Source organism: Vombatus ursinus, unplaced genomic scaffold (assembly GCF_900497805.2).
Source record: "Vombatus ursinus unplaced genomic scaffold, bare-nosed wombat genome assembly UNPS02015106.1, whole genome shotgun sequence".
Lineage (NCBI taxonomy): Eukaryota > Metazoa > Chordata > Mammalia > Diprotodontia > Vombatidae > Vombatus > Vombatus ursinus.
In genome coordinates, this window is record NW_020954884.1 from 266,885 (window position 1) to 279,522 (window position 12,638).

A 12,638-nucleotide genomic window follows, 5' to 3' on the forward strand; every position below is an offset into this window, starting at 1 on the left:
ACCTGGAAGGAGAAGGTACGGCAGTAACAAAGGCAGCGCGTTTTAGACATTGCTGTTCCCTCTCATGACAAGTTCAAGGCTAGTCCTCTCGAGTTCCTAGCCTTCTGTATTTTTCCTTCCCTTATTTTTCATTTTAAATGTTTTATTGATGGAAAGACTATATCAAGTCTTCTTTCTTACCCTATGGAAAGGAACAGACAGCCTCTTGGCATACTTCGCTGTCGGTCCTCTGAAGTTATGATTGATCAGTGCATTAATTAGAACTCCGGAATCTTTTTGTGTTGTTTTCCCATACTTCCATTGCCACTATCCCCTCTGAAACTCTTCTGTGTTGTTATTCAGCTCTCCTTCCCCCTAAATCTTTTTCTATCACCTTCCTCCCAAATTCTGATGCTCAGTGAAATCAGCTTTTTTCTTAAGACACCTCATCTATTGGCACCATCTCAAAGCTTCCTGCTTTTCTCTCTCTCTCTCTGTCTCTCTGTCTTTCTCTGTCTCTCTGTCTGTCTCTCTCTGCCTCTTTCTCTCTCTCTCTCTTTTGAAAAGGCCAGGAGGAGGAGCTATAACACTACTTGTTTCCCACTGGGACTTTTAGACCCTGCCTGAGCCACCATCACTAGTCAACCACCTCCTCTTCACTTGTAAGACTCACTCTATCCTGTTTGGATTTGTGTTGTTATCATCTGTGAAACGTCTCTCCTTCCTCTTTAATAACTCCAACTCTCATAATTTTTTTTAAGGCAATTGGGGTTAAGTAACTTGCCCAGGGTCACACAGCTAGTAAGTGTCAAGTGTTTGGTCTGAGGCCAGATTTCAACTCAGGTCCTCCTGAATTCAGGGCAGGTGCTCTATCCACTGTGCCACCTAGCTCCCCCTCTCACAATCTTTTTCTCCACCCCAACTTCTGCCCCTTCTAACACCCTGACCTTACAGGTCCTGAATCTTCTCAACAACTCTGACTTCTATCTGCAGTCTTCCTCAGCCAAGCACAGGAGTGGTCATACCTTAAACTTCTCCCCCAAAGTGAATTTGCCCAGGTACCTGAATTCCTAGTTATGATTATAATAATTATAAAACTTCCCCTGAACATACAGCACACGGTGATACAGTGAGTTAGCTCTAGTGGGAAGCAAATGGAATGGAAGAAGCATTTCTATAGCACCTATTACGTGCCAGGGACTGTGCTAAGTGCTTTACATAAGTTATCTTATTTGATTCTCACAACAATCCTGTGAAGGAGATGCTGTTAATATCCCCATTCCTCAGTTGAGGAAACTGAGGCAAACAGAAGTAAAGTGACTTGCCCAGGGTATCATTCCATGACTAGTAAGTGTCTGAGGTCAAACTTGAACTCAGGTTTTCTTGACTCCACTCTCAAGGTGGCAGGTTCCCCACCCCTGACCTAGATAATTCAGAACCTTTGTCCAAAAAGAACAGACAAACAAACATTTAAAATCAAGTGGGGGGCATCTGGGTGACACAGTGGATAGAGCACTGGCCCTGAAATCAGGAGGACCCGAGTTCAAATCTGGCCTCAGACCAAACACTTGATACTTACTAACTGTGTGGCCCTGGGCAAGTCACTTAACCCCAATTGCCTTAAAAAAAAAAGATTAGGTAGGTGGGCCAGGGTCAGTCTTAAGAGGTCTATGCAAGGTGCAATGAAGCACAGTCTGAGAGAGATTATTAAATCCAGAGGCCTGGGCCATTCAGGAAAACATGGAGAAAAGCATGATTAGAGCTATCTAGAAGATGCAGAAAACAGGAGGTCACGGGGATTCAAGTACAGAAGAATGGTTCAGCCTCGTGCAAAGAAAAAAGATAGTGAATGGAACTGAGGCCAAGTAGGTAAATCATTATAACCAAGGTTTGCCCACTGGTTCTAAGATAGGGGATTTTTGTCCTTTGCTCTGGTTTAAGAAGGTTTGGGGACAGAAAAGGACTAGCAGGTCCATGGCTCTTCCCAGAGTAAGGCAGGATTCTTCAGATTCTGGTCATTGCTGCAGATCTTATGAATTTTGTGGCTCCCTTCCAGTACTCACCTTCCCTTTTATATTAAGTTCATGGCATTGAATCCTTTTTTTTTTAAGCTTACAATAAAATGAACTCCTAATCTAATCTGAAAACAAGACTTTAATCCCGATCAAAAAATTTATAATGGGCACACAATCTGAAAAGAAAATTTTTTTTAACTTGCTATTCTTCAAATGATAGCAAATCCTAGGAAAACTGAGGAATTGATTTTTTTTCTATAGCCCTTAACACATACACATTCCTGTTTTAGTTATGCGAAATCAAGGCAGTCTAAGGCTGATCCTCAACAGCAAACTCTGGGCACAAATGGAGATACAAAGAGCAAGTCTCAAAAATCTACGCATCACTGCCACAGATTTAGATGACTGTTCCATCAAAATATTTTTAATTCAGGTAAGACATTTGAGGTTTTTTGTTTGTCTTAAGAAATATAATTATCTTATGGTATATATCTAGCCCACTGGAGTGAGCAAGTGACTTGATTTTTTTTTTTACAGTAACTATGAGAGTCAGCATTATAGCATTCTCATAGGAAAGAAAATAAATGAATGAATGAAATAAGTTATTTATCATGTTCACTATATGCTAAGCACCGGGAATATATAAGTACAAAAATTAGCCCTTGCATTCAAAGAGCTGACATTCTAATGGGAAATAATCCATTTTAGGGAAGTGGAGACAAGGTATGGAGTTATGGTCTGAAAAGTCTCCAAAATGGTGAGTTGAACATTAGTGCAGTGGATTGACATGTCCTTTCAAGGGGGTTGTTCAAGGTTGTGTTGATTTTGTTACAGTTTTCAGAGCAAAACAATGGAAGGGAGAGGGCGATGGAAAAATGGCAAGGGTGAAGAAAAGGCTTCACCTTACAGGGTTGAGTGGCTTAGCCCATGCCAGGCATGATCTCTGCCAGGTCCACTTTGGAAAGTAGAATAGCAGTAAATGGTAGGGCAGAAAATGGCCAGAGTGAAAGAACAAACTGACTTTAGAGTCAGGAAGACCTGGGTTCAAGTCCTGCTTTTGACCATTGTGTGACACTGAGATCATCATAATTACTCAGTAGCCTTAATCTACTCTAAGACTTTAAAATACAGAATAAGGTGCCCACCTGCTTTGATAAAAGGAATCTTCTCACACTCATTCCCGTGTATCAGTGAAATCATAGTTTTGGTATCTCTCCTCTAGCCCCAGCCCCAAAGCTATTACTAAAATTTCAGACCACTCTTCATATTTTTAAAATATACAGTAGACCTGTGCTGTCCAAACACTGACATAGAATTTAGTATAACATTACAACTGTCAATCATTTGTAAGTACTCTTTGCTAGGATACTGGTAGCTATTTAGGAATTAATATTTAGATCTTGTCACATTCTTGTCAAGCTATTTGACTAATGAAGTCAGCGGCTGAACCAATCTCAATATCTTAAATACACATCCTCTCCCCTTCCCCCAACACACAACACATGAATTTAAGGAAAGAAAGCAGGCTACCTGTTCAAAATCCTGCCTTGTGAAAACCTATCAAGATCTTCTCACATGCATTTTAAGTATTGGTTTTGATATTATTGGTATTATTCAGTATTTAGTATTGGTAGGAGAGCATTATTGATATTTTAGTTTCGGCCACTTTTCCCCCAAATGTTTTATTTGTTGTTATTGGCAGCACTGGCATAGTGAGAAGGACCATAGACCTGGATCTGGACCAGGTCAGGAGATTTGGATTCCAAACCTGGCCCTGCCGGGTTACCACTGTGTCATTTTGGCCAGGTCATTTAATATCTGATTCTGTTTCTCCATTTGAGGAAAATAAAATATGGGAGTTAAACTAGGTGAGTGCTCCAAGGTCACTTCTAACTCATACCTTAGCAATGTACTTGCATCTTAACTGAAAGAATTAAGGGCATTATGAGTCCATCCAAAAATCACTGTTATATATTTATTTTTTTAAAATTTAATATTTTATTTCCCCCGAATTACATGTAAAAACAATTTTAATATTCTTTTTTTCAAATTTTGAGATCCAAATTCTCTCCCTCCCTCCCCCGCCAAATTGAGAAGGTAAGCAATGTAACATAGGTTATACATGTGTAGTAATGCAAAACACATTTCCATGTTGCATATTTATTGAAAGAGAATCAACATTTCCCCTTCCTTCCTCCACTGCTTTTCATGTCCTTATCCATTCTCCCCTCCTTCCATTCAATCTCAAAGGAACAGCTCCTCTTTGCCATAGTTAACATTGTCATTCTCTCTCTCCCCCTCCCTCCCTTTCTCTCTCTCTCTCTCTCTCTCTCTCTCTCTCTCTCTCTCTCTCTTTCTCTCACACACACACGCACACACACGAGCACGTACACATGTACCCTAATTTTTGTGTCATCCTGTATTCCTTGTGATTTTGCTCTATCAACCATCCCCTCTTTTTCCTGTTCCTTCAATCTCTCCCCCTCTAGAGGCTTCTTCCTCTAACATGCTCAGGTTGTATCCATCTTACAAAAACTTTCCTTTGGCCTTCTAGCCTCTCAAAACGTTATTCTCTTTACTCTTTACTGCAAAAGTATTTTTTAATTTGTCTATACTTGCTGCCTACATTTCCACAGCACCTTCATGACTCCATTTGGGTTGTTCTTGGCAAAGATACTAGAGTTGTTTGCCATTTCCTTTTCCAGCTCATTTTACAGATGAGGAAACTGAGGCAAGCAGGGTTAAGTGACTTGCCCAGGGTGACACAGCTACTAAGTGTCTGAGGCTGAATTTGAACTCAGGAAAATGAATCTTCCTGAGTAGACCCAGTAATCTATCCATTGCACCATGTAATATATATAATTTGGGCATCTGGGTGGCACAGTGGATAGAGCACCAGCCCTGGAGTCAGGAAGACCTGAATTCAAACGTGACCTCAGACACTTGACACTTACTAGCTGTGTGACCCTGGGCAGGTCACTTAACCCCAATTGTATCACCAAAAAAAAAAAAAGAAAAGAAAAGAAAAGAAATGAGGCCTTTATTAGAAAAGATACTTGCTGCAAAGATTCCTCTCTGTCCCTTCCCCCCCACACACATACTTTTCTGCTTTTCTTATCATTTTAGCTGCATTGGTTTTATTTGTATAAAAACTTTAATTTTATGTAATCAAAATTATCCATTTTACTTTCTGTGAACTTCTCTATCTCTTTAGAGATAGAACTCTTCATCATGAACATCAAGTCCCCTATTCATAGATCCAATAGACAATTTCTTTCATATATTTGTCCTCTAATGATAAAGTTTTAAAGAGTTACATGCATCATCTCCCTATATAAGAATGAATGTGAACAGTTTGACCTTCACTAGTCACTTACGATTTATCACTCATTTTTAATGCTTCTCTTGAGACTTGTGTTCTAATGAAAAATTTTCTGCTCGGCTTTGGTCTTTTCATTAGTAATGCTAAAAAGTTCTCTATTTCATTAAAGATGCATGTTTTCCTCTGTAGGTTTATACTCTGTTTCGGTGGGTAGGTTATTCTTGGTTGTAATCCCTAGTCTCTGCCTTCTAGAATATTCTGTCCCATTATAGTGGTAGCTATTAAATCTTACATGATCCGTACTGTGGCTCCATGTGCTTGAATCCTTTCCTTCTGGCTACTTACAGTATTTTCCCTTACCTGGGAGCTCTGGAATTAGGCCATGATATTCCTGGGAGTTTTCATTTTGGGGTTTCTTCAGGAGGTAACTAGTGGATTCTTTCAATTTTTACTTTGCTCTCTGGTTCTAAGATATCTTGAAAGTTTTCTTTCAAGATTTCTTGAAATATAATATCTAGGCTCTTTTGTTTTTTGTTCATGGCTTTTAGGTAATATGATGATTCTTAAATTATCTCTCCTTGGAGGCAGCTAGGTGGTGCAGTGGATAGAGCACCGGCCCTGAAGTCAGGAGGACCTGAGTTGAAATCTGTCCTCAGACCAAACACTTAACACTTACTAGCTGTGTGACCCTGGGCAAGTCACTTAAGCCCAATTGCCTAACAAAAAAAAAAAAATCTCTCCTCAATCTGTTTTCCAGGTCAGTTGTTTTTTCTATGAGATATCTCACATTTTATTTCATTTCTTTCAGTCTTTTTGTTTATTACTTTTTCATGTCTCATGGAGTCATTATTTTCCACTTAGCCAATTCTAATTTTCAAGGAGTTATTTTCTTAAGTAAGGTTTTGTACTTCTTTTTACCAAGCTGTTGATTCCCTTTTCATGTCTTCCTTCCATAGCCCTCATTTCTTTTCCCATTTTTCCTCTACAATCCTCATTTGGTTTTTCATTTTTTTTACTCTTTTTAAACTCTTTTTAAAAATTCTTCTTAAAGTTCTTGTTTGGGCTTGTGTTCGACTTGAATTTTTCTTTGAGGGTAAATGAACTGGGTAATAGGTGACAGAACTACCACATGGAACCCATTCTAGCACCCGGTCCTAGTTCAGGGATCCCCTGGCATCTCTTTCTGCTCTGGTGCTCTGTCTCAGCCCCATTTCTATCTTTAAGCACTGAAATTCTCTCCACTACTGCCACCATGTGCCATGACTGCAAACTTTTCTGTTGGTTTCCCTAAGCTACCCTAGACTGGAAAAATGACTCATTGTAACTTTCTTTTTGGCTTTCCCAATCAGAATTTGGTCTGGCACATTTTCTAGATCGTTGTGGAGGAAGTGTGCTGAGCAAACTAGTCATAGACGCTTCCATTCAACTGTGCCATCTTGACTTTGTTTCAGGAAAATCATTTTGGCGGCTGTATTGACAATGGTTTAAAATGAGGAGAGAACTGAGGTAGAGACATCAATTGGAAGGTAATTGCAGTAGTACAAACAACAGGTGATGAGAGCCTGAACTAAAGTGGTAGATGAAAGGAGAGAAGGTGACATATGAGAGAGATACTGTGAAGTTAGAAATTTGACAACTGACATTGCTAACTGGTTATCCTGTAGCACTTCAAACCCAACGCAATCAAAACTGACCTTTTCCTCCCTCCAAAGTATTCCTCTTCTAATGTCTTTCTCTGTTGATGGCACTGCCATCTTTCCAATGAATTGTATTCAAAACTTTGAAAGTCAAACAATGTGCATTGAATAAGTGCCCCTCTCCCCTCCTTGAGAAAGCAAGCAATTTGATATTGATTGTACATGTGAAGTCATGCAAAATGTATTTCCATATTAGCCATGTTGCAGAAGAAAAAACAGACAAAAACAAGAAAAATTAAGTAAAGAAAAAAGTATGCTTGAGTTTGCACTTAGAATTCATAATTTCTTTCTCTGGAGGCAGATAGCATTTTTCGTCCTAAGTCCTGAATTGTCTTGGATCATTATCTTGATCAGAGTAGCTAAATCTTTCACAACTGATCATTCTTACAATATTACTATTACTGTGTGTGATGTTCTCCTGTTTCTGTTCACTTGACTTTGCATTAGTTCATATAAATCTTTCCTGGTTTTTCTGAAACAATCCCCTTCTTCATTTCTTATAGCACAATAATATCACATCATAATCATATATCACAATTTTCTAAACCATTCCCCAATTGATGGGCATGCCTTAAGTTTCCAGTTCTTTGCCATTACAAAAAGAGCTGCTATAAATATTTTTGTACAAAATAAGTCTTTCCCCCTTTTCTTTGATCTCTTTGGGACACAGAGCCAGTAGTGATACAGCTGGGTCAAAGGTAACATTTCACATCCATTACCTTTTGCCTACACTATTTTGAAAGTCTAACTGGTTTCCCTTCTCTAGTTCTGTCCTCTCCAATCTATCCTTCACATTAGTGCCAAAGTAATCTTTCCAATTTTCAGGTCAGAGTATGTCACCACCCTGCCCAACGACCTTCAACAGCTTCCCATTGTCTAGCATTACAAACAAGCAACATAGAATAAAATTTATTATGGAACACAGAACCCTCTAAGATCTGTCTTCAACCTGTCTTTCCAGACTTGTTTTAAACTAACCTTTGTACACTCTAATCCAGTCATCTCCGACAATTAGCCGTTTCCTGATCTCATACTATCCTTTCTTTATGCAGGTAGGCTTATAAGCGGAACTGTTCTGTATCTCTGCCTTTTGGAATCCTCTTCTATTAAGATCCTCATTAGGTGCCACTTCTTTTGTATGAAACTTTCCCAAATTCTCCAAGCTAGAATTTACCCATTCCTAATCTCTTTTCCCTTTTGCTTTGACTTCTCCAAAGGACCTATCCTATTCTGATTCATATTATAAATTCTTGTGTGCATGTCAATCAGTCATGTCATTTTGACAGCTCCATATCCATAGTACCTAATTCAGGTTCATTCCACAGAATAGGAAATGTAAATATTTATTTAATTAAATTTAATTAAGATAGGCTTCTAAGGCTTAGAGATGTTCTGATTTACATCAATGATAGATTTACTAATTCTGATGAAATAAAAGATCTTTAGAATGATTGAAGAAAATACAGCATCAAATTGTGGCAAAAGAATTGGATTATAAATATTTTAAAATCTAGATTCTAGTCCCATTTCTGCCATTTAGTGTGTAATCTGATAGTTTCCTCATCTTCAAAATGAGAGTAATATCTGCCATGCCTATATGATGATGATCAAATGAGATAATGTCTTGGTTTTTATCAGTTGACCCAATGGCCATATGCTACCCTGATTCCAGAGTGTAGTCTGTTTGAGATGTTTAGGGAAAAAGCACAAGTCACTTAACCCCAATTGCCACAAGTCACTTAATCCCAATTGCCCAAAAATTGAAAAAAAAAAGAAAAAGAAAAATTTTGCTTGATATAGCTAATTAACATGAAAGAATAGAACCATAGAGCCTAACCACATGCCTGCAGTTGCCATTGTACTACTGCCTCCTATCTGGTATCCTACTAACAGGTATTAATAGATTATTAATTATTAATATATAAAAAATAGTAGTCTATACATACAAATTTCTGATCATTGGGCCTACCATGGGGGGGAAACAAACTTGATTTCCTCTGAAATAATGTATAGGAAAATGCTTTTAAAACTATAAGATACTATACAAATATAAAGTTATTATACTAATTTAAAAACAATACAGGATAGTGTTCCTGTAATGGAAAAGGACATAGGAATCTGTGGGAATGCCCAGTAGTTAGGTTTTGTTTTAGAAAAAGGCAGTGTTTTGAGGGGATGCCAGGATGTCCAAGCAGAGTCCTGTGAAAATGGGGGAAGCATTGCCATACCCTTTGCCTACATGACCTGCTCCCCAAGTAATCTGTTTTCCAATCAAGTGGTTAGAGTATTGGAATTATTTAACCTGATTTGATGCCCTGCCTATTAGAATCTGAGATGTTTTAAAATGGCCAAAGAAAAATTTTAGTTGATTCCTGAAGAAGTGGAAGAGCTCAGCTCCCCTCCAGTGAGTGAGGACATTGAAAAATTTTTTCTCTAACTCATCATGACCTAGAAACTAGTACTCTCAAACTGACCTTATCAGCTAATATTGTTTGAAATTTATAAATGTTCTAGACACTAGTTAGGATACATGAAGTAGCATGATTCCTCTCTATAAGTCACTAAAAAGATTATGTTCTAAAATTGATTTAACAAATATTCTGTTTTAAAATGCTTTTATTAATTTGTTTGCTTCCCCATCCTTTTAAAAAATATTCTTTTTACCTTTATGGTGACAATTGTCAGTGACAGTAATGTGTGTTTATGGAGTCAAGGCGTAACTTCCTTTTCCTCCATGAAAAAGGTCCTACAGTCATCTATAAAACTAAATTCCATAGAGCTAATTCTAAGTTCAAATAAAATGTCTTTAAAATCACTCAACTTTGCTTTCTCAATGTTGTTGTATATCCATGTGCCATTACCTCCTTACAACTACAATAGAATGGAATTTAATTTAATGTGGGTTGTTTTTCAACAGTTGGAGGGGGGATGTGATTATTATCTACACACTCCACTAGATTTATGCTACATAGGCACTTTTCCTTCAGGGTACCCAAGTCAAGTAATCATATTATTAAGGAGGATGGAAAATTACTTAAAAAGGAACTCCTAGACATAGGAGATATGTTTAAAAGTACTAGTCTATGACTATTCTTAACAATTTCATTTTTTTTGTGCAGGCAAGTGCTAAAGATGTTGGATGTCTTTATGCAGCAATACATCACCGTCTTGTTGCATTAAGAACATTTTATAAACAGGAAATAGATGTAAATGAAATTGAAGCTGAGTCAGAAACAGTCATCCAATTATTAAGCTGTGATAGTTGTGATGAAGATGATGATATGCTTAAAGTCACCACAGATCGGTCAGGTAAGTTGATTTTCATTCCCCCATACCTTAAAATAGAGTATCTGCTAGGATTTTTCCAAAGGCTAATCATATCTTGACAAGCACATTATTGGTACATAAATTATAGATTAATTTGGTTATTGGTATATTATTGATACATAATTGGTACATTGGTATATTATTGGTACATAAATTATAGATTATAGTTTCTATTTTCAGGTAATGTTCTATTTAAAACTTTACATTGCTGAAAGCTTATTTCTTGATTTTTCCACTTTATTTCACACACACACACACACATACACACACACACACACATACACACACAGGAGCAGTATGTATATATGGCAGAAGGAATGGATGGCACCATTATTTAAGATTGGCCTGTATTTATGAAAATCCTATTTGTTTCCTTAAAAAAAATACTCAACAACTTTGTTTATAAGATTTGTGGTGTACAAATCTAGATGCTATTCACAATGAGGAACACTTGTACTTAAAAGCAGAAATCACTGTTCATTTCTTCTTGTTGTTTAGTTATTTTTCAGTCATGAAAGTAGCACTTTGTGACCCCATTTGGAGTTTTCTTGGCAAAGATACTGGAGTGATTTGCCATTTATCATTTTACAGATGAGGAACTGAGACAAACAGGGTTAAATGACTTGTCCAGGGTCACACAGCTGAAAAGCATCTGAGGCCAGATTTGAACTCAGGAAGAGGAATCTTCCTGACTCCTGGCCCAGCATTCTGTCCACTGTACCATCTAGCTGCCCTGTTTATTTCGAGGGACTGAAGAATATAGCAATACTTAAAATGAGTAAACAACAAATAGACTTTTAGGTGAAATGATATAAATACTCTAAGTGTTGAATTTAGGAGTGTGAGCTTAAAAGCAATAGCCATCACTTTGAAGGGAGAAATGAACAGTTTAATAACAATTTATAGAGCAGTATTCCGTAGGTGAAACTGTTAGTAAGGACTTTCTGGCATTTCTAATAGCAAACACTTTAGACAGATCCAGCTTTTTGTAACACCCAACTTTGGCGCTATTTAGGGATTGTGTAATCATCTTCTCAAATATTCAAATAGACCTGTGATCTCCTTGATTCAAAAGTTCCCTCCAATGATTCAGACTGCAAACCCATCTATGCCTGCCCATCCCAGGTAGCTCTTCTCTAGGTACCACAGTCTGCTGAAAATGTGTACTCACTTCCTTCCTTCATTGTGAGAGTGACAGGAGAGCCCTCTGGCTATCTACCCGTCATCTCTCTCTCCAGCCACATGTACTAATGAGTGTTCAGATTTCAATTTTGTCATTTTGGATCAGAATTTTATTTTAAATATACACAATTCAAGAACTTAGCATAGGGCATGAGTGCAGACAGCATGACTTTGAGAAGTAAAGTTGAAATTACATCTTCTCTTTATTATACTTTCAGGGTGCCATGCCTTCTATTAGTATTATTTTTAAAACCCTAGGGGCAAAAGAAACAAATATATGAACCCAAACTACAACTTACTTGTTTTAACCAAAGAACTAGTGGCTGATGTTTCTCATTGAATTGTTTATATGTTTAGGAAAACTACATTCAATTCAATTCAGTTCAATAAATATTTATTGAATTCATTTTATATCTATTTTTATATCATTTTATATGCAATTTAATTTTTATCAAGAGTAGCGATCTATTTTAAGGAATTGGCAGGTTAGGAAAGTTCAAAATATATTTAGATAGAATTGTGTAAAAAAGAAAGAGAAAAAAAATCCAGTAAACATCAACCATCTTTACAAAAAGGGTATTTTATATTCTAGTTCAACATTTCCAGAAGGCATAATTCAGTGTCCCAAAAGTCTTGGTGCAGTTTAAGCTATGATAGCTTAAAAAACCAACGCAGCTTGAATTAAATTCCATTCTACAATAAGTAGTTCTAGGGAGGTAACAGCACATACATACACATTAATTTTTAAAAATAGTGTAAAAGTAGTATAAAAGTGTGTTAAGGTTAGTAAGTTATCAATTCTATAAAAAGATATTTCTCAATAATTAATCTAGCTACATAGTAAAAGAAAACATGAGAGAAGAAAAACCTGAGATAGATGAAACAAATTCCAATATTTCTTTGGTAAATTAATTATTTTCTCTAAAAAAAACTGTTAATGGTCTCAGTGTCTTTTTCAACTCATGGTTGGTGAAGGGGAAAGTGACTATTTTATGAACTACTGAAAAAGATTTAATGGTTACCATAAGGTATTATACTGGCCTTTTTTTAGTAAGCTTTAGTAGCTTTAAACTGTACTAAGATTTTTGGAATATCCTGTATACAAATGCTTATTTT

The 12,638-nt window shown here is 37.0% G+C and overlaps 1 protein-coding gene across 3 annotated transcripts in view; it reads left to right on the top strand.

Annotated features, from left to right (window-relative positions):
- RANBP3L (RAN binding protein 3 like) overlaps positions 1-12,638 on the top strand; it is a 63,839-nt gene that overhangs the window by 49,608 nt on the left and 1,593 nt on the right. For 2 of the 3 annotated variants that reach the window (XM_027846267.1, XM_027846268.1), the window contains 2 exons: positions 2,285-2,427; positions 10,133-10,322. In XM_027846267.1, coding sequence (XP_027702068.1) covers positions 2,285-2,427; positions 10,133-10,322 — 333 coding nt within the window. Of the gene's footprint in view, positions 1-2,284; positions 2,428-6,767; positions 6,843-10,132; positions 10,323-12,638 lie in introns of those variants that run through there. The other variant, XM_027846269.1, reaches the window with a different exon arrangement.